A 23,440-nucleotide genomic window follows, 5' to 3' on the forward strand; every position below is an offset into this window, starting at 1 on the left:
ACCCCCCATGCAACTTCGACGACAGTTCCTAGCTGAAAAATTCGTCGTTAAACAAAAACGATTTATACACAACAACCTTATTAAAAACTTGGGCATTTTAACTACATATAGCTACACTAATAAATACTGGCACAACAGAAACTGTCCACCTCTAGCTGATGCATTTGCAACAGTCTCAAACATCGAACTACATGATGATTATGGTTTGCCGTTCTTCACGTGATTCAGTGAATCTGTACTCTACGAGCACCCTAGTGGGAAATTTTTGGGGTAGTTTTAATTTCTTTCATTTTATATGGATTTTGGGCTGCTGAATTCGAATCTGAGGTTTGCGGACAAAATTTCGTGACGGAACATTGAAAAAATCATGAAAAAAGCTAAAAATTCCTGCTTTTTCCCGCTTTTTTGCTTAAATCTCGAAAACTATTAACTTTTAGTAAATGGCGTGTTAACAAAAATTAAAGTACATAAAATTCTCTACAAATATCAGTATTTACTTTTGCTAATTTTCAACGGTCTCTATAAAACCCACTTTTTACATTCCAAAACTTTATTTTTTATTAGAATGCTGTCATTTGATACATTTCTGCTAATTTTCTGCACACGTAATTAAAAAGAAAAAAAAGTCGAAATTGTACAAATTCAGTATCACAACAGGCCAGACAGGGGGCCACGTTCTGCAAACGGTTGAAGCTTGAATTTAAATTCTTCTGGCACATATTTTACAATATTTTTACATCATTAGAAAGAATAACTGTTCTGTCTAAGTTGAACAAGATCTCCTCTAATTGATCCACCATTGTTGATGATAGGGATTGACTTGATCACTGTTTTGGGCAGAGTTCTGTGAGCCAACATATGAGCTCATATTGCCCTTGTGTAAGCGTGACCAGACATAATTTTTTCATATATGGTATTGAAAAGTTCAGCCAATCCACCACCTTGCATAATGTAACCAATTGCCCCCATGAAGGACATCAATAGTGAAATCCATCGAGCCTTATAACAACATTTGACAGATCAGGATCATCGGGACGACTAACAAGGATGTCTCTTGCCTTGAGGTAGAGGGGTTGGTCAAATGTCACCAGACATGTAACTTGCTTCAAGGATTTAGTTTTCTCTACTCCGTTCAACAATTCTGTAAATATTGTTATCATAATCACTTGGAGGAGCGTTGATAAATAGCTGGTAAACAATAAATGTTAGTTCATATGGCATGTTTCTTGTGACAGCTTCCATGAATCCATTCCATCCTAAGAGGCCGGGAATATCTCTACTTTTCCCATAGAGCCACGGAATATCAGGCACAGATGGAGTCACAGTTTCAGTTGGTGTGAACATTCCCTTCGTATCTATTATCTTGATTTATGATAAACCTTGAGGTTTTGTCCTTTCAAAATGAATTAGTTGAACAGCTCCCTGACTTGCATAAATCTCAGGCGTGAGTTTCGTTTTTAACCAAGGAATGGATTGGTTAGGTGCTACTGCATGTTTTGGTGCAATACAAGAAATGCCACCCATGACGTGAAAAGTGTTGTATCCGTCGATTGTATGTACTTTAAAATCAGCGTTATCTTACACCTCCTGTGTAAAGTAAAGCACGGCTGGTCAATTTTCTGCGGATCGCCTGCGATTGCTGATTTTTCAGACAAATAGCTTCTTTATAGGATCAACAAAACCCCAAAGAGGAAACTACATCAACCAATTTTCTTGATCCGTACTTTTTGTAGAGCAACACGGCCAACCCTACAAGGACTGGTGAGACGAATGATCTGGGTCTTACCGCCGCTACAAGACTATGAGCAAGCGCGTTGCTTTTCTTCTTCCAGTTATCATACTCCCCACGTTTTTTATGAAGTACAACTTTTTCCATAAATGTACGTAGTGTTTCAGGAATTAGTTCTTCATTTCCTTCTAAAAACTTATCCGGTGGGGGGTATTCCTATGTCTCATAAACCTGGCTCCGGACATCCTCAACAGTAATGGCAGCAGCCGTCTGAACAATCCGTAGTCTTTCCTCATTTTCATTTTTTAACGCTTGTTGGTACCAAGCGTCGTTCAAGATTTTGTAACCTGTGTCTTTGAAACAAACGACTGACTTCTTGTTTCGGGACATGGTAATAATTATATCGCTTCCGTATTTTTTAAGTAGATGAGCTTTGGCTGTTTTTTTGTCAGGACGATATTTACCCTTGATTTGGTCGATCAACTCATCGAGCAAAAATTGGCACTCCCCATCCCTATTCTCTAAATAATTGTAAACATCTTGCATTGCTCTTTCAAGATCATCGGCAAATGGACCCGATTTTTTAATCTTTTTTTGAGTGATTGGGCGATTGTACAGTCTTCTCATGCATAGACTATGATACCGGCAATCAGAGGCTACTAAGTCTGAGACAGGCAAAAGGCGTTTGATTATGGCTTTGCCATACTGATCATCACGTTCTTTTGCTCGTTTTATAACAGTTTCTTTAAATTTTAAAACTCGAACCTGATACACCATATTGCGGCAGGTTGTCTTTTTACTTTGCTGTTCTATAAACTCAAGTGTTATGACGAGACCACACATAAAACATTGAGTTTTGAAATTAAAAGGTGGTGAAGTAGAACGTCTTTGAACTTGCTCCCTATCCTCCAACTTTCTTCAAGTAAGCGTTAATCATTTTTACATCATTGTAATTTTTACGACCTCACGCTATTAGCAGCTTAATTAATCTTATTCTGTCATTAAAAAAAGAAGAAATATTGGAAATAATTCTTATTTATTTATAAGTAGTAGAAATGTATTATGTATTTATAAGAATCTAGGAGAAATTTATCAAATGACAGCATTCTAATAAAAAATAAAGTAGGTTTTGCAGAGACCATTCAAAATTCGCAATTTTCAACTTGCACTTTAGACCGAGCGGTTCGTCTGAAAAAAAAAAAAGTAAATAGTGATATTTGTAGAGAATTTTAAGTACGTTAATTTATGTTAACAGATCATTTACTAAAAGTTAATAGTTTTCGAGATTTAAGCAAAAAAGCGAGAAAAAGCAGAATTTTTCGCTTTTTTCGCGATTTTTTCAATGTTCCGTCACGAAATTTTGTCCACAAACCTCATATTCGGATTCAGCAGCCCAAAATCCATATATAATGAAAGAAATCAGAACTACCCCAAAACTTTCCTAGTCAAAACACAATTTTATTGAATCAACGGCTAAATTTGATATATGCCTTACACAATCAAATATTTTATTTTTCCAGTATATAACGATAATCCAGCAATTAATAACATATCTATGCAAATAGAATTATAAAAACTACCTAAGGTAATGTACACAAATTTTTACAGATGGATCGAAATCCCCTACTGGAACAGGATGTGCAGTGTACAGGGAAAACACAAACGGAAGTTTGTTGTTTAAACTAAACCCAAACTCTAAAATCTTTACAGCAGATTTGCTATATTAAGGCTTTGGATTGGGTAAACAATTCACTGCTACACTTATCAAACTTAGCTATAATATTGGATTCGAAATCTTTTTTACAGCTCTGGTGAACCCCGTTACCTCCCTATACAATAACTCAATAATCGTGGAAATTTTGACAACCTTAAGAGCCTTAGATTATAAACAGATAAATACATTTTTCATACGGGCCAAAGGGCATTCCTCCATAACGGGAAACGAAACAGCTGACAAACTGGCAAAAAGAGCTATTACTGATGGCAAACAAGACCCCGAATTAACGCTACAAGACGCATTATCTATATGTAAGCAAAACTTAAGAACTAAATGGGCAGACAAATGGACAATAATTAGATCTACAATGCATTTCAGTACTGCACGCTCTTTCCAACACTTCCATTTTACCAAAATGATCTTTCTATTATGCTAGGGTGCATCCATAATCCCGAAATAAGATCTATTTTTTATAACTTCTTGGGCCATACCAGAAGACGCTTTTAATTTCCTCAACTTTTAGGTCTTTATCAACCAATCCAAATTGTATTCAGTTATTGTATTTATATGTATAGATTTGTAAAAGTTGTATTTGTACCAAATTGTATTCAGTTATATGTATAGATTTCCAAATGTTATAAATTTTCGTGGCAAAACGGGTTCTTCTCAATGCTAATAAACGAAACAAAAAATGTTTAATTTATGTTTAGATATATTTAAAAGAGATTATTCATTGGAATGATACTCTACATATCATCAGCTTCATTGTCAGAAAAAAGCTTATTGCATAATAGGCAGATTGCAGATCTCTCTATAGTAGGGGAGGAAAGTATGCTAAATTTGCAGTTACTCGAGCGTTATGGGAACCTATTGGGTTGTGAAGATTAGGTCCTAAAACCAAAAAAAGTTCAATAAAAATTTCAATTTGGGTGGGAACTTTCCATTTTTAAATTTAATTTTCCATTTCCAATAATTGTTTTTTCTGATTTTAGCGCCATCTATCCATAATTCGAAAAAATGTCTCGAATAAAAGTTACCTTTTTTAGGTAAGGAATCCAAATCTGCAATAACAAATGGGGGCTCCTATTTAATATTTTAAAGTAACCCCCCACCCCACCTCCGTGGGGCGTCGTGTTTGGTGTCATTCGATAGATTTTTCAAAAATATTGAATACATGTATTTTGCAGTTTTCGATTTGATGTTCATTTCGCGAAATAACGCGGGTTCCTATTTAAAATTTTAAATTTACCCCCACCCCTCTCCGTGGGGGTCGTGTTTGGTATCATTCGATAGATTTTTCAAAAATATTGAACACGTATTTTTTAGTTTTTCGATTTGACGTTTATTTCTCGAAATATTCGCTTTTTCTTGTGAAACTTTGTGACTCGTCAATTTCCTTACGCCCCGCTCAAACCGTCAGATTTTTGAAATATACACTTTTCTTCACGTACTTAACTCACCATATCTTAATCTGACGATTTTGAGTTTTTCTAATGATAGATTTTCTTTTTCGGGCCGCCCTTAACGAACTTCCCTGTATTAAGATCCAATATATGGTAGGGGTACATTTACAGGATACAAGGTTTCTCCCCATGTGATAATCTGACGCGCTCGAGTAACTGCAAAAATCCCCGCTTGGGCTCCCCTACCACTAGGAGTTAATAAAAAAAAAACTAACACACATAACAGATATTGTAATACATTCTAGTTCGGATCTCTGAACAGTAAACATATCGAATACCTGCTCCGCATAGCAATTAGTGATAAGTTTTTAGTGTAATTACTTTTACGATTAAGGTTGTATATTTAGATTATAGTCTTAACAAACTGTATAAAGGTAAGAGATTTTAATATATTTATTTTCCAATGAGCGTTACATCTGATGGGGGTAATAAACCCCCAGATGATATGATTATTGAGGAAAATGACATAGGTAAATATAATTTGGATAACAAATATTCAGAAAATGATATTGGTCCCTATTATGTTACTGTAGAACCAAAAGAAAAAACAAACCGTTTGTCAGCGGTAAAAATGGGTTTCTATCTTTTTAATAATAATACATTTAAAAATGACGTTTTAGATATTAAAAATGTAGGGAAGGACAAAGTTAAAATTATTTTTAAAAGTTTTAATGTTGCTAATTCAATTATTGGTCATGAAATAATAAATTCAAATAAATTAATAGCGTACATTCCTCTTTTTTTCAACCACAAAAGAGCCATTATACGCCAAGTGGATACATTCTTTGACGAAAAATATCTATTAGAACACATTGAAAGCGACAGGAAAGTTGTTGAAGTAAAGAGAATGAAGCGCAAAATTATTGATTCAGATAAAGAAGTACAGTTAGTTCCTAGGCAAATGATTATAGTTAACTTCTTAGGAAACAGCCTACCGCAAACAGTAAAAATTAATTTGGTTCGTTTTACGGTAGAGCCGTATATTTATCCGGTAGTTCAGTGTTTCAAATGCTTTAGATTTGGACACACGGCAAAGTACTGCAGGAGTACAAACTTTAAATGTAAGAGATGCAGCCAAGAGCATAGTGACGAGAATTTTCAATGTAATAATGTAGAATTGTGCATTCATTGTAATAAAACTGGACATCAATCTATTTCAAAAAAGTGTCCAAAATATCAAACTCAACACAATATTAAAAAAATAATGTCAGAAAAAAATATAACCTTCAAAGAAGCAGAAACACTAGAAAAAAATCCAACTTATTCTAAAATAGTACTTAATAATAGATACGATTTATTGAACAATCAAGAAAATTTTCCTTCTCTTCAACATAATGAGGATAGTAATTCATCGGCTAAAAATTGGGTACCTAAGCCAGTACATCATTTTCCTAAAAAGCGTAAAGCTAACTCACCCATAAAGTTAAAAATGCACCTACTTTCACACCTAAAGCAATTACCCGACCATCTACTACTAAAACCATTTTACCCAATCCTTATAGAGACGAATTTCAACAATATAAAGAAAAACTTCAACTAGGAATTTTAGAAAAAATACCCAAAATCTTTGAAAATATTTTCAAAAAATTTGAAATGACGGTACCAAATAAACAATTGTTTTATGAAACACAAAACGAAGTAAAATACATATTAAACTCAATATCAATTAGTGATAGCGAAGACGATAACTATAGTTAAAATGTTACATATACTTCAATGGAATTGTAACTCAATTATTAAAAATAAAGCTAACTTACAATATTTCTTAAATTCTTCTAGCTTATCATTTGATATTATTATTTTAAATGAGACTTGGTTATCCAAGAAAAGAACCTTTTCTCTTAGTGGATTTAATTTTGTTCATGTGGATAGACAAGGTGGTTACGGAGGGGTTGGTATACTTATTAAAGACAACTTATGTTTTTCGGAGTTAAATTTAATAAAAAATTATAACAGTGATATTGAACTTTGCGGAATAAAACTTAATACTTTCAAAATTTCTCTGGTTTGTATTTACAAACCTCCTAACGTAAAGGCTACTACAAATGATTGGTTATCAATATTTTCACAACTACATGGTGATGCATTGATATGTGGTGATTTCAATGCCCATCACACCAATTGGGGATCCGCACTAAACAGTACACAAGGGAACAAGTTGTCAGATGCAATCGAAGAGACTAAATTAACTATATTAAATGATGGTAGGCCAACTAAACTAAGTCGTCCTAATGAAAGACCATCATCTATAGACCTTACTCTTGCCTCCGGAAGCTTAATAAGCCAATGTGAATGGAACCCATTAGATGATGATTTCGGTACCTTACATTTTCCAATTGTTATTTCTGTAGGTAGAGACCAACATTCTCCTTCTCCTAACTTAACTAGGAAATGGATTGAATCTACTGCCGATTGGCAGCTTTTTCAAAACCTGGTAAATGAATATATAATAAGCAATAGGGAAGATAAAAAACAAAACAATAATTTTGAATTACTTACAAATGCTATAAATATTGCAGCTTCTAATTCTATAAAATCTCGTACCTGCAAAGTAATTAATCACAAAAAACCAATTTGGTGGGACGAAGAATGTACCCGAATGGTTTCAGAACGAAAATCGGCATTGATTGATTACAATCAATTGTCAAACTTTCATAACTACATCAACCTTAAACATGTTCAGGCCAAGACGAAAAGATTGTTTAAGACAAAACAACAGGGCAGTTGGATAAAATTTGTTAATGGATTGAATAAAAATACACCAATTACGAAAATTTGGTCCTTTGCAAAAAAAAATTTCAAATAAAAATTATTTTTCAAAAAAACCACCTATTTCAGAATCCATTATCAATCAAATTTTCGATATAATATCTCCAAGTCTTGCTCCGAACATTCTTAATAACTTTCATACAGATCAAAGAATATATGAAATTGAAAACCCGTTTGATATCATAGAATTGGAAGCCGCAATAAAAAATGGGCCGAGTACGGCCCCTGGAAAAGATTTCATTACGTACGAAATAATTAATAATCTATCGAGTGAAGCTAAAAATATTTTGTTGGAAATATATAATGATTGGTGGGTTAATGCAAATTATATTAACCAACTAAAAGAAATAACTATTTGTCTCATTTTAAAACCGAAAAAAGATAAGAATATGGCAACTTCTTATCGTCCTATATCCCTTATGTCTTGTCTAACAAAAACTTTTGAAAGAATGATCAAAACACGTGTTGAGTGGTTTATTGAACGAAATGCCTTATTGCCGCAAAATCAATATGGTTTTCGTAGGGGTTGTAGTAGTTTAGATGCAGTTACCCATTTAGTTAATGATATTCAGATGACACTCTCAGAAAATAAATATTTAGTTAGTCTATTTCTTGATATAAAAGGTGCTCCGTGGATTTAAATTTACTAAAAAATAAAATGATAAATATTGGTCTCAGTAATAATGCTTCTCATGCTATAGTGCAGATTTATCACTCGCGCAATATTTACATTAGGGATCATAATAACGTATTACATGGCCCCAAAACTGTCTATCAAGGTATACCTCAGGGTTCTATATTAAGTCCTACACTTTTTAATATATATTCAGCTGATATACACTCCTTGGTTAACAAAATTCACGAAATTCACTGCATTCAATTTGCGGATGATATCTGTATATATTCCATCCAACAAACCTATGATGGTTGTGTGGGGGCTTTGGGAACCATGATGCAAACTGCAATTAAGTGGACTGACGATACTGGTATGACATTATCAACAGAAAAATGCTCAGTTCTCTTCTTTACCAGGCACAGGCTGCGCTCGCCGAGGAACCTAGCCTTGTGTGGGCGTACCATAGCAGTGGTAAAAGAATATAAATATTTGGGCATAATTCTAGATACTAAATTATTATGGACTGAACATATACAGTACGTCAAAAGTAAATGTGACAAAGGTTTTAATTTATTAAGATATGTCACAAATTGTAAATGGGGCGCCACTCCAGATATTGCAGTTATGTTTTACAGAGCCTATATACGATCTATTATGGATTACGGATGTTGTCTCTACGGATCCGCGAGTAACACAAATCTATTATATATTGATAGACTCCAGTACAAATGTCTTAGGACTTGTATGGGGGCAATGAAATCAACACCTGTGAATGCTATATTAGCTGAATGTAATGAACAACCATTACGGTTCCGTAGAAAACTGCTTGCCCAAAAATATATTATTAAACTAAAAACTCGGGAGTCTACAATGATAGATAAGTTAAACAAATTAGCAATCGAAGACCTAACCAATAAATATTGGAAAATTAAAAACAGTCCACCACTAGCAGAAGCTGTTATTGATACCAAACACCTTTCCGTTACTTACGGCAATTATAAAAAACTACCAATGTTTAACATAAATTATATGCAATTAATTAAAAAACATAGAGTCATAATACCGAAGTATACAGAGTCCAAACAAATCAACAAAGCAATACTAAATTCCGTACTAGAAGATTTTGTAGACAAAGACATAACTACTCTTTACACTGATGGATCTAGGACGATAGATGGCGTCGGTTGTGCAGTTTTTATTCAAACCGCCAACCAATCATTATTGTATCAGCTCCCAAAACATAGCAGTATATACACTGCAGAATTATTTGCTATTCAAAAAGCCATAAGTTGGTTAATATCAAAAAATATTGAAAAAGCAGTTATTATGTCAGATTCTCAATCTTCATTGATGTCTATTCAAAGTACCAAATTCGAGACGCTAAAATGTCCAATATTATGCAACATTAAAAGATACCTTCAAAATATTGATGTAACTTTTGTTTGGGTAAAAGGACATATAGGGATAATGGGTAATGAAAAAGCTGATCAATTGGCTAAACTTGCAATTACAGAGGGAGAATTCTGTAATATAATTACTGAAAGAGATAACAAAAATATTATACAATTTAACATCCAGTCGCAATGGGAAAATCAATATATTAATCTAGCAAATTCATCATTCAACCCATACTTTAGTATTCATCCAAAATTTCCAGGTTCTTCTTATTTTAATTTAATGAACACACACTCTAAATTATTTTCCGCCTGCTTATTTCGTATTAAAACAAACCATGGCAAATTTCCTGCTCACTTATCCAAATTAGGTATAACACAAAATGCATTATGTAGCTGTGGGTCTTTCGGAGACTTAAATCATATATTTTTTAATTGCAATAATTATAACTTAAATACAAAAATTCTAATACAATCACTTATTCAAAAGAATTATTTACCACCTTACCATATCCATAATGTTGTCTGTACCACTGATATGAACATATTAAATCTGCTAGTTAGTTTTCTCAAAAGTAATAATATATATTTATAAATGTTTATAATATGAATTTATTTTATTATCGTACATAATTATCTTGATAATTATGACATAAAAAAAATCTGTGGCAAATGGACTTGCATCCAAGCCAAAAACAAGCACACACACACACACACACAGATATTGTAATAAGCATAATATAAATATTGCATACCTCGCAGAACGATTCCCAATTCTTCGTTAACACTTCATCCTCTGCCTTGCTGAAACGTCCTTTTTTTGCCTTTTTTGCTAATTCAGTTTCAGCGTCAGTAAGTTTACTAGGTCTTGCCATTTGATGAAGAGGAGGAATATTATTGCGTGGTAACTGTATCTCTAGTTCTGCGAGTTGAGACAATTCACTGGCATTGATTCTATCACTAATACTACCTACAAATAGTTCAGAAATCAGAATAATACAAATACGTGAGAGGTGAACCCCCCAGTTAGATGACCCTAATAGATGATTACAACTAAAGGTCAAACTATTTTGGAGGTAGGTAAAACCTTAATGAACAAGTGTCTCTTTGGGGGTGCTATTCCAACCTGTTGGCAAAATGCGCATGTACTTTTACTACATAAGAGAGGAGAGAAACACAAACAAGAAAATTACAGACCAAACGCATTTCACAAATCAATCCTACATCAAATTTAAAGGATATAGGTATATCATACAATACACCCTGACAATGCGGCCAAAGGAGGTAGTGCAATCATCATAAAGGATAATATAAGAGTTGGAATATAAAACTGAACATATTCAAGCCACTTCAGTACACATAAAATCTAAAACTTTTGAAATAAATGTAAGTTCAATATACTGCCCACCTAAACATTCCATTAAAAAAGAGCAATATAATGAATTCTTGAAAAGCTTAGGGGAAAGGTTCATTATTGGAGGTGACTTCAATGCAAAGAACACATACTGGGGCTCTAGAATCACTACTACTAAGGGAAAGGAGCTTTTGTTAGCCATTAAAGAACAGAGGTGTGAAGCACTATCAACTGGAAGACCAACCTACTGGCATACGGATAGAAACAAGACCCCTGATTTAATAGACTTCTTTGTTATTAAGAATATTTCAACTAATTTCATAGACATTGATGACTGTTGTGGCTTAAATTCTGATCATTCCCCTACAGTACTAACCATGAGTGACAGGATTATTAAAAAACAAAGTAACCCCACATTAACAAATAAGTGGACGGATTGAGTACGTTTTAAGCTGAGCCTTGAAGAGAGAATAAATCTAAGAGTACCAATACAAAACGCAGAGCAATTAGATAAATAAGCAGAATTGTTGGTGAACAACATCCAGCAAGCAGCATGGGAAAACACTCCTACACTGAAACCTAGGCTAAAAGGAAACAATTATCTAAAGGAAATAAGGAACATGATAAAGAACTCAAAAGAACTATCCTACAATTAAAGAATGACTCGTATAATTCTTACTTGCAGGAGCTAACAGATGACGGTAGTAAGATTATTCCTTATGGAAAGCTACTAAAAGACTGAAAAGACCTATTATGCACTCTCCTATTAAACTAGAAAATGGTAACTGGGCCAGAAGTAGTGCACAAAAAGCAGAGCTATTTGCCATACATCTTGAAAATACGTTCAAACCAAATGAACCTCAAGGGGATGAAGAAAGATGGGGGGAACCTGTTCAATTAGAGGAAGAAATTCGGCTAACTATGTACACCAAAAGAAGTGCTTGAAGAAATAAGGGAAAATATTAATCTGAAGAAAGCTCCGGGCTATGATCTAATTACGGGTGAGCTGTTGAAAAATCTTCCCCGAAGAGCTATCGTAAAATTAACAAACCTCTTTAAGGGTGCATCCAGATTAAAATATGTACCAATGATATGGAAGATGGCGGAAGTCATTATGATTCCTAAACCAGGAAAACCAGTACATGAGGTTTCGTCATACAGACCGATATCTCTGCTTCCTGTAATATAGAAGCTGTTTTAGAAACTGCTCCTCAAGCGAATAAAACCAATTATTGAAGCAAGAAATTTGATACCGACACATCAATTCGGATTTAGAAATAAGCATTCAACAATTGACCAGGTGCACAGAATCACAAATATTATCGAAAAATCCCTAGAAGAAAAGAAAGTCCAACTGTATTCCTTGATGCTGCACAGGCTTTTGATAAAGTCTGGCATGAAGGTTTAACATACAAACTAAAATGTTTTTTACCTATACAGTACTCAAAACTTTTACAATCATACATAAAAGAACGACATTTTAGAATTAAGCAAGAAGACTGTTTTTCAGACTTAAAAGAAATTAGAGCAGGTGTTCCACAAGGCAGTGTGTTGGGTCCGGTCCTATACCTACTATATACGTGTGATATACCTGTACTGGAAGACAACACAGTTGCCACCTTTGCTGATGATACAGCTATTCAAGCAGTAGGGACGACAAGTGAAGAGGCGACCAACAAGGTCCAAATAGCAGTTAACCAAATCCATAAATGGACACAAAAATGGAGAATCAGGCTGAATGAACCTAAATCTGTCCATGTTAATTTCACCAACAAAAAAATACAATATATACCAGTTATAATCAACAATATCCAAGTACCATATACAGATACTGCTAAGTATTTGGGTATAACATTAGATGCAAAACTACGCTGGAAGGTGCACATTAAGAAAAAAGGGAAGAACTAAATATAAGATATAAAAAAATGTATTGACTAATTGGAAGAAACTCCACATTGTCGATGCATAATAAGTTACTAATTTACAAACAAATATTGAGACCTGTATGAACTTATGGACGCCCACTATGGGGGTGTACTAGACCAAGTAATATAACAGTAATACAAAGATTCCAGAACAAAATACTAAGAAATATTGTAGATGCTCCTTGGTATGTGACAAACAGTGATCTCCATAAGGACCTAGGAATGGAAACTGTGGATATAATCATCAAGAATATGGCAGGAAGTCACGAGCAACGACTTCATATGCACGAGAATATTGAGGCAATCCAGCTTCTCGATACCACTGGGCAAAGTTAGAAGACTGAAGAGGACAAAGCCTTATGAACTAGTTTAAGTGATAGGTGATAGTGAAAAGCAGAGCATAGTGCTTGTGCGCGTTAGTGTGTATGCTAGAATAGTGCACTATCTTGTTAGGTTAGATAAGAGACGCTATGGGGTAAGCTCTTAATTTTTAGGAACAATAATAATTTAGGTTAGATTAAAATTGCTCAGTGGTCAAGTATGACCAGATTGTAATTGTAATAATCATCATGGTAGTGATGATTATGGGAAAAAAAATTTAGTACACAAACAATAAGGATACTTATGAAAAGTGCAACGAATACAATGAACCTCTTCATTTGGCATTTGTGGATTACAATAAGGCATTCGATTTCATAGAACTCTTGGTCGTATTAGAGGAATGAATAACGCAAGGATTGATTCCAGATATAGAATAATCTTCAAATCCGATATCGAATGGTAAAATGTTACATCTAGTCTATTAATTTTTATGGTGTCGAATCCTGGACTGGAGAACTCATGGGGTTACATAGGATGTATAATTAGTGAGAAAAGCCTCTCACAAAAGATAAAAAGCAAACAAAGTGTGTTACAAGTAGTTGAAAATCACAGAAAGTGTTTTACCGATTTCATAAAGGCAACTTTCATTGACCTTTAAACAAGTTTTTACTGATGTAGTTAGTATTCTCCATTTGAATTAATTATTTGTAACAGCTTTCTACATTCCTTTATATTCAGATGTATTAGAAAAATGTGTTGTTTTTTTAATGAGAATAATACAATTCAACCATCCTAAACTAACGTGCATAGAAATCGGCCCACTTAACAATTTGGTACTTTTTGATGTCTCGTATTTCCTAAACCTATTGGCCGATTAAGTGATTTTTTAATATGTTATAGCCTGATTCTTTAAGAATACCGATGTAATAATATTGTTTCTAAACGGGTAAATTTTCATTGTATACCGGGTGTACAAATCAAACAGTGGTTTTTTCTCAAAGTTCGCATCACGCTGTGGAATATTCTAGCATCTATAAAATACTTAAATTAAAACCCAACTATAGCCTCAAGTTTTCTTAACATTCTGTTTTTTTATTGATTCGTTTATGTTGGATAATAAAAAAAAGTTAGGTACTTTAACAACAGACCATACCCCTGTAATAGCGACGCTAAATTCAAGATTTGTTGAGAAGGAACGTCCAGCAAAACTGCACAATCATAAAACTGACTGGAATGAGTTCAGGGAAGAAATACATCAAAAAATAAACCTTAATGTTTCTCTCAAAACAAAAGATGAACTTGAATTGGCAGTATATGAATTTACTACACTTCTCCAAGAAGCTGCTTGGAATGCCACTCCAAAATGTAAAGATACACAGAATAAAAGGAACAATCCTATTAATATAAGAAATCAAATTAAAGAGAAGAGGAGACTAAGAAAGATATGGCAAAACACAAGGCAGCATCAAGACAAAATGAACTACAATAGAGCCGCAAGACAGCTGAAAAATACAATACTACAGCACAAAAACTCCTACATCGAAAATTATCTTCAAAATTTAACACCAACAGCAGATACCGATTATTCACTTTGGAAGGCAACCAGGAAATTAAAACAACCCAGTAAACACATACCAGCATTAAGAAATCCAGATGGCTCATGGTCGAGAACAGATCAAGAAAAAGCAGAGGCATTTGGAAAATATCTTGAAGAAGTTTTTCAACCTCTACCCTCTGTCAGTGCTGAAGAAGATGAGGCTATCTATGAAAGTCTAGCAACAATCCAACAGCCAAGTGAGCAAATGAAACCAGTAACAAAAAGAGATGTAAAAAATACTATTCAATATAGATTAAAAACCAAAAAAGCTCCTGGCTATGACCTTATAACAGGAACTATCTTAAAAGAGTTACCAGATAAAGGTGTAATTATGATAACACAACTATTCAACGCCGCAATAAGGCTGAAAATTGTACCAACGCAATGGAAAATTGCTGATATAATAATGATCCATAAACATGGTAAATCACCTCACGAACATACCTCTTATCGTCCTATTAGTCTCTTACCGGTACTAGCTAAACTATTTGAGAAGCTATGAGCGACCAGGCTAATGAAGATAATAACTGATAATAATCTTTTTCCGGATCACCAGTTTGGTTTCAGAGAGAAGCATTCAACAATAGAACAAGTTCATAGAGTCGTTGATATAGTAAATAAAACTTTTGAAGAAAAAAAGTACTGTTCTGCACTTTTTCTTGACGTCAGTCAGGCTTTTGATAAAGTCTGGCATGAAGGGTTGCTCTTCAAAATAAAAATGAACGTTCCTGATTCAATGCTTACTATACTAAAATCATATTTAGAAGAAAGGTACTACCGTGTCAAGCATGAAGCAGATACATCGAAAATCTACCCTATACGATCTGGAGTCCCTCAAGGTAGTGTTCTGGGTCCTATATTATATTTAATATTTACACACGACATACCAACAAACGAAAATGTAACGACTACAACATTCGCAGATGACACAGCTATGTTAGTCACAGATGAAAATCCCGCAACAGCTACCGAATATCTTCAAAGGCATATTAGGAACATTGAAAAGTGGACAAAGAAATGGCGAATAAAGATCAATGAATCAAAATCACAACATATCATATTTACAAAATGTCGTAAAATATCGCCTAATATAGAAATAAATAACAAAGCAATTCCACAAGCCGAAAGCGTTAAATACCTTGGGATGCACCTGGACAAAACTTTGACATGGAGAACACATATATGGAAAAAGCGCCAACAGTTAAATTTAAAATTTCATAAACATTATTGGATACTGGGCAGAACATCGAAGTTGTCTATACGTAACAAATATGTTGGTATACAATACAATACTCAAACCGGTCTGGACCTATGGGATCCAGCTATGGGGTACAGCAGCAAAATCCAACATATCCATAATGGAAAGATTGAAATCCAAAGTGTTACGCTCTATAACAGACGCCCCATGGTTCGTGTCAAACAAAGACATTTATTGTGATCTAGAAGTACCTACGATCAGTGAAGTGATAGTTCAGTGCAGTGTTCGGTACATAAAACGCCTAGAAAGCCATCCAAATGCCCGGGCAATAAACTTGCTTGATAATAGTCAACAAACTCACAGACTAAAACGTAAAAATCCACTGGACCTTATTTATAAATAAGTTTTATACCTCACTGTAATTGTGTTTATATTTTAGATATATGTATTGTTTGTAAATGTAAAATGTATGTTTGTATGTAGCATATTATCGGAATGTCATGTTTGTTCCATACTAGAGGTCAAGTCATTGGACTGACCTCTCTAACGTCAATTCTTTTTTATTTCAAACCCCAAAGACGCTTATTGTTAGAATTTTTATAACTAACAGATTGCTGAATAAACGTTTCAAAAAAAAAACTTTAACAACTTGACATGGTTTTCATCAATAGACGGTGTTTCTAAATAAGTGCGACAAACTTTAAGGGGTAATTCTGCATAAAAAAATAATGACAGTTTGTTTTATAAACGTATTTTTGCAAATGTTTCATTGCCGAGATACGGGATGTTGAATTTTTTCTTACAAACTGACGATATATTTATTGCTTTAAAACCAGTTGAGATATGCAAATAAAATTTGGTAAGTTTTAAGAAATAGTTATTGCGGATTTTTGAAGTTATACTTCTTTACGATCGAGAGTGAAATTTTATAATTCTGGGCGCATGCGCACACAGACAGTATGTAGTTCGTTGCTAATCTTTCAGCAACGAACTGATACATACATTTGCGCTGATACATACATAATATGTATGTATCAGCGCAAATACATGTCATTAAAAGAATATATTAGTGTTTTTAGTAAATGTATTATTTATTATAATTTTTGTGTCTTTGGATTTGTCCTCCTCGGGAGTAAGATAATAAAATATCTATTATAACATTTTTATACTTCACTTGATCTATTTGTCACCGTGATGTGTAATTATTACTAATTATATCCGAGACGTCAGGTAGACGGGGCTTGATAGCTTGGTTGGTAGAGCATTGGACCAGAGATCGAGAGGTGCCGGGTTCAAATCCCGGACGATTCATATTCTTTTTTTATTTTTGGTATTGTTTTAATAAAAAATTTTTGAAAGTGTTAAGTATAATTATTTCGTTGAAATTATATAATCGAAGTATAACTTTTTACGTGCGTACATAGTACACACACATTCTTTTTTTTTACAAAAAACTAAGAATTTTATATTCATCATTGGCGTGCATACGGATATAAATATTTTAGATACATACGGTATGCTCGCCAATGGTTAATATAAAATTCTTAATTTTATGTCAAAAAATCCGCAATAACTACTTATCTCTTAAAACCTACCAAATTTCATTTGCCTATCTCAACTGGTTTTAGAGCAATAAATAAATCGTCAGTTTGTAAAAAAAAATTTAATATCCCGTATCTCGGAAACGAAACATTTGCAAACATACCTTTATAAAGCAAACTGTCATTATTTTTTCTTGCCGAATTACCCCTTAAAATTTGTAGCACTTATTTAGAAACACCGTGTATTGATGAAGAACATGTGTAGTTGTTAAAGTATCTTAGTCCAGAAAGCCACTGCGCATTCGCTAGGAAAAATATTCTGATTCGGATTTTTTGCACAATCTTACTCAAAAAGGACTCCTTTTAACAAATTTGCATGTTGCCAGGACCAAAAGGTGGTCAAAAATTTTTTAAACGTTTTTTTTTTGTTTTTTTTTTATAAAATAATTTTTTTTGCATGGAAAAAAGTTTTTTTGGGTTTTTTTTGGATCATTCCAAACAGAAAAGGTCTTTAGTGACTTTTCTCTAAAAATGATAGTTTTTGACATATAAGCGATTAAAAATTGAAAAATTGCGAAATCGGGCATTTTTAACCCTCAAAAACTATGTGAAAAACTGAAAATTTGAATGTTGCCAAGGTAGGCAGATATTCTTTAAACATCGATTGATGAAATCCTGAAGAGTTTTTTGCAATACAATATTCAAAACTCCTTTGTTTTTTAATTGCTAATCAAGCGTACGCGACACTATTTTCCACCGACAGTATGGTGCAAATGAAAGGAATAAATTCGTTATTTCGTAAACCGGCGACTTTAAGGAAAAATCCCGAAACAGGTCGATTTTTATTTTTAGGTTATGATATTGTGGCATATATGGTATACTAGTGACGTCATCCGTCTGGGCGTGATGACGTAATCGATGATTTTTTTAAATGAGAATAGGGGTCGTGTGGTAGCTCATTTGAAAGGTTCTTCAATTCTCTATTCAGTAATGTAAACATTTACATAATTATTTATACAGGGTGTCCGTCTACTTCTTTTTTTGTCAAATAATTTAATTTAATAAAAATTTGTTGGACACCCTGTATAAATAATTATGTAAATGTTTACATTACTGAATAGAGAATTGAAGAACCTTTCAAATGAGCTACCACACGACCCCTATTCTCATTTAAGAAAATCATCGATTACGTCATCACGCCCAGATGGATGACGTCACTAGTATACCATATATGCCACAATATCATAACTTAAAAATAAAAATTGACGTTTCGGGATTTTTCCTTAAAGTCGCCGGTTTACGAAATAACGAATTTATTCCTTTCATTTGCACCATACTGTCGGTGTAAAATAGTGTCGCGCACGCTTGATTAGCAATTAAAAAACAAAGGAGTTTTGAATAATGTATTGCAAAAAACTCTTCGGGATTTCATCAATCGATGTTTAAAGAATATCTACCTACCATGGCAACATTCAAATTTTCAGTTTTTCACATAGTTTTTGAGGGTTAAAAATGGCCGATTTCGCAATTTTTAAATTTTTAATCGCTTATATGTCAAAAACTATCATTTTTAGAGAAAAGTCACTAAAGACCTTTTCTGTTTGGAATGATCCAAAAAACCTAAAAAAAATGCATGATTCCATGCAAAAAAAATAATTTTAGGAAAAAAACAAAAAAAAACGTTTAAAAAATTTTTGACCACCTTTTGGTTCTGGCAACATGCAAATTTGTTAAAAGGAGTCCTTTTTGAGTAAGATTTTGCAAAAAATCCGAATTAGAATATTTTTCCTAGCGGACGCGCAGTGGCTTTCTGGACTATCTAACTATTTTATTATCCAACATAAACGAATGAATAAAAAACAGAATGTTAAGAAAACCTGAGGCTATAGTTGGGTTTTAATTTCAGTATTTTATAAATGCTAGAATATTCCACAGGGTGATGCAAACTTTGAGAGAAAAACACAGTTTGATTCGTACACCCGGTATACAATGAAAATTTACCTGTTTAGTAACAATATTATTACATCGGTATTGTTAAAGAATCAGGCTATAGCATACTAAAAAATCACTTAAATCGGCCATCAGGTTTAGGAAATATGAGACATCAAAAATGACCAAATTTTTAAGAAGGCCGATTTCTATGCACGTAAATTTATATCAAACTCTATGAATATTATACTAGGTATGTCAAAAAATATGAATTTCGCTCAAGAGTAAAGTAGCTTTATTTTTCACAATATTGAAAATTGTTATTATGAAAAGTTGTTTGGAATTAAGAACTATATTCTAATATGCAATTACATCCTTCTAATTGAAAAAATAAATAAAATTTTGAAAATTTTTCTTAAATTATGGATAACCAACTTTATTTTCAGTTATTTCAATTATGATAACTCTTTTATTATTAATTTTAAGAAACAATTATTCTTCATAAAAAGTTCTGCATGATCTAAAACCTAAAATACAACCAACTTATATCAAATTTTATACGAGGTATTTCAAAAATGATGAATTTCGATCAAGAGTAAGGTTTTGTAGTGTAGAATATTTCAATTAGAAGGATGTAATTACATATTGAAACACAGTTTTTAATTCTAAACAACTTTTCATAACCACAATTTTCGATATTGTGAAAAATAAAGGTATTTTATTTACAGTTGAGCGAAATTCATGTTTTGACATACCTCGTATAAAATTGATAAAATCTGATATAGTATGGTCGTATTTTAGGTTTTAGACCATGCCAAACATTTTATAAAGAATAACCTTTTTAGTAAAATTAATAATAAAAGAGTTATCATAATTTAAATAACTGAAAATAATGTTGGCTATTCATAATTTAAGAAAAATTTTCATTTTTTTTTTAATTAGAAGGATGTAATTGGATATTAGAATATAGTTCTTAATTAAATTTTCATAATAACAATTTTCAATATTGTGAAAAATAAAGCTACTTTACTCTTGAGTGAACTTAATATTTTTTGACATACCTCATATAATATTCATAAAATTTGATATCTGATGGTTGAATCTTAGGTTTGCAGAACTTTTTATGAAGAGTAACTTTTTTTAGTAAAATTAATCATAAAAAAGTTTTCCATATGGTTCCAACTTACAGGGATATAGGGTCACCTAGGGTTAGTGTGACAGCGGTGTTAGTGTGGCAACATTAATTACTAATTTATATTGTGCATTTATTTTATATATGATGTTATATTACACTTCTATTGCATTTCAACAGATTATTTAAAAAAAATTGTTTCAGTCCCCTCTGGTTTTTAGGTTAAAATCATAGTATTTATTTATGTATGTATTTTAATTCGAAATTTGAAATTCTGATATATTAGTCCAAATTTTGGATTTCTTCAAAATTATTTGTATTTAATTATGATTTTTTCTCTGCATAGTATTGCATAACTTATTTTAAACATTATACTTATTTTAAAGACCTAATTGTCTTTATCTATTATTTTTTTAGGCATGTCACAGTAACCACACAAATTTTCACAATGTGGGGTTTCTGTGACAGTGAAACATGGGTATAGTGTGACATGTGACACTATCACCACTTACTACCTTAATTTGATCAGATAATTTGACAGTAACTTGCAACCGTTCATCAGAAGAGCAAGGGATCGCTGATTCATCATCTATCACTCTATTAAATAAAGAGCATCAAATCACTGGCCAATCCTCCAGTCCATTACAAAGGTGTCAAATCACCGAACTTTCTGTTGGGCAAGAAACACCAGGGAAAGTGTTTGAGCACATGCTTCTGGAAAAACCCGTGTTGAGCTGCCCCCCCCCCCCACTTGCAAAAATCAAAAAACAAATAGCCCTGATTTATGAGCTATTTATGAGCTTTCATATTCTGCAAACTAAAAATTTTGAGCTCGTTCCACTGAGCAGGAATTTAATACTTTAGTGGTTGGGGGGGGGGGGCTGACTCAGCCCCCTACTACACTACTTAAAAATAGGAATATTGAATCGGTTTTTGCGGCAGAATTACGAGCTATTTATGAGCTCTTGAAATTATATAGTTTCGATTTTTGAGCTCATCCCCTTCACCCCCAAACAACCCTTTAATTGATTTAACTTAAGAGAAAAATGCTGAGAAAACTTAAAATATATCGTATTGCGGATATAATTCCTATAGCTTATATACTCTAAGAATAAACTATTAAATCACGTGCATTTCGATTATTGAGCTACAACCCCTTCGCAAGAAAACCACCCTACCTTCCCGGCTTAAGAGAAAGTTGTACTTAAAATGCATTAAGTTAATTATTTGGCGACTACATATCATTTAATAATTTATAAGCTTCCAAATTACGCGCATTTAGATAAGTAAATTGCAATTTATTTTGTATAGTGCAGTCACTGAAGGTAAAAATCAACCATTACCTTCAATTTCGGTGAACCTTCATCGATTTTCACTAAAATTGGTCAGTGGTTAGAGGATAAGTCAAGAAACAAAGGTGATATGGTACCACCTTGCGCTTTTACCCTGAGGGTGGATACCGCCCCTTCTCGGGGGTGAAAATTATTTTATAAAAAATAACTGCACAAATCAATAAAATAAATTAAAAGCAAAATTTATTATACAGTGCTAGTCAAAAGTCCGTACCCCCCTCTTATCTTTTGAACGGTTATACCTATAATAGTGAAATTTGGAGGCAGGAAATAAACGGACGTAAGCTTCTTAACTAGTCATGACAGGTGACGTAATAGTGACAGAGTATACAGAGCCACTGTGACCGATAATTTTAAATGGAACCTTGTGGCAAGTGATACCTCGTTTGAAAGGTATTCAAAATTCCTATTCAGTCATACTAATTTTTTTGGGTTTAAGTTTATTTTGATTTTGGTGAATAAATTAAATAAATATAATATTGTAGTTTCGCATTTAATTAATAAAAATTCAAATGTCCGCCTATGGTTTTTTTGTCAAAAAAGTTGACGTTTTTCAATTCTCTAGTAGTTTTTACGTCAACGTCAACCTTTTTGACAAGTAATCATAGGCGGAATTTTGAATTTTTATTAGTTAAAGGCGAAACTACAATTTTATATTTATTTCATTTATTTATCAAAATTAGCTTAAACTTAAACAAAATTAGTATAACTGAATATGTATTTGCAATACCTTTCAAACGAGGTGTCACTTGCCATAAGGTCCCATTTAAAATTATCTGTCACTATTACGTCACCTGTCATAACTAGGTAAGAAGCCTACGTCCGTTTATTTCCTCCTTCCAAATTTCACTATTATTGGTGTAACCGTTCAAAAGATACGAGGGGAGGTACGGACTTTTGACTAGCACTGTATAAAGCTATTAAAATAAGTCAATACTTTTTAAGTTATTACAGATCAAAGATTTTAATTATTCGTGAAAAAAATTCATGTTTTGAAGCGGTTTTTCGTAAATCACTGAAAAACTGTAAGTTTTTACAAAAAAGTTAATAGTAGCTTAATTCGAATAGCTTATATTCTAAGAATAAACTCTTAAATCACGCACCTTTCGATTATAGAGCTACAACCCCTTCGCAAGAAAACCATCCCATATTCCCGGCTTAAGAGAGAGTTGTACTTAAAATAATTTAAATTAATTATTTGGCTACTACATATCGTTTAATAATTTATGAGCTGGCAAAATATACGCATCTCAATTATTGAATTGCCATTTTCTTTCTATAGTGCAATCACTGAAGGTAAAAATCAAATATGACCTTCGATTTCGGTAAATCTCCATTCATTTTTTATTTAGATGTATTTAGTAAGTGTTATAAAATGCATCTCTTTCCCGTTATTTAAGCTT

At 32.9% G+C, this 23,440-nt stretch overlaps 1 protein-coding gene across 1 annotated transcript in view; it reads right to left on the reverse strand.

Moving 5' to 3' along the window:
* LOC126891743 (putative uncharacterized protein DDB_G0282133) overlaps positions 1 to 23,440 on the reverse strand; it is a 97,866-nt gene that overhangs the window by 58,507 nt on the left and 15,919 nt on the right. Inside the window, exon 2 of the mRNA XM_050661016.1 lies at positions 10,444 to 10,658. Within this exon, the coding sequence (XP_050516973.1) occupies positions 10,444 to 10,658 (215 nt within the window). The remainder of the gene's footprint in view (positions 1 to 10,443; positions 10,659 to 23,440) is intronic.

The sequence above is a fragment of the Diabrotica virgifera genome, chromosome 9, assembly GCF_917563875.1.
Source record: "Diabrotica virgifera virgifera chromosome 9, PGI_DIABVI_V3a".
In the NCBI taxonomy this organism is placed as follows: domain Eukaryota; kingdom Metazoa; phylum Arthropoda; class Insecta; order Coleoptera; family Chrysomelidae; genus Diabrotica; species Diabrotica virgifera.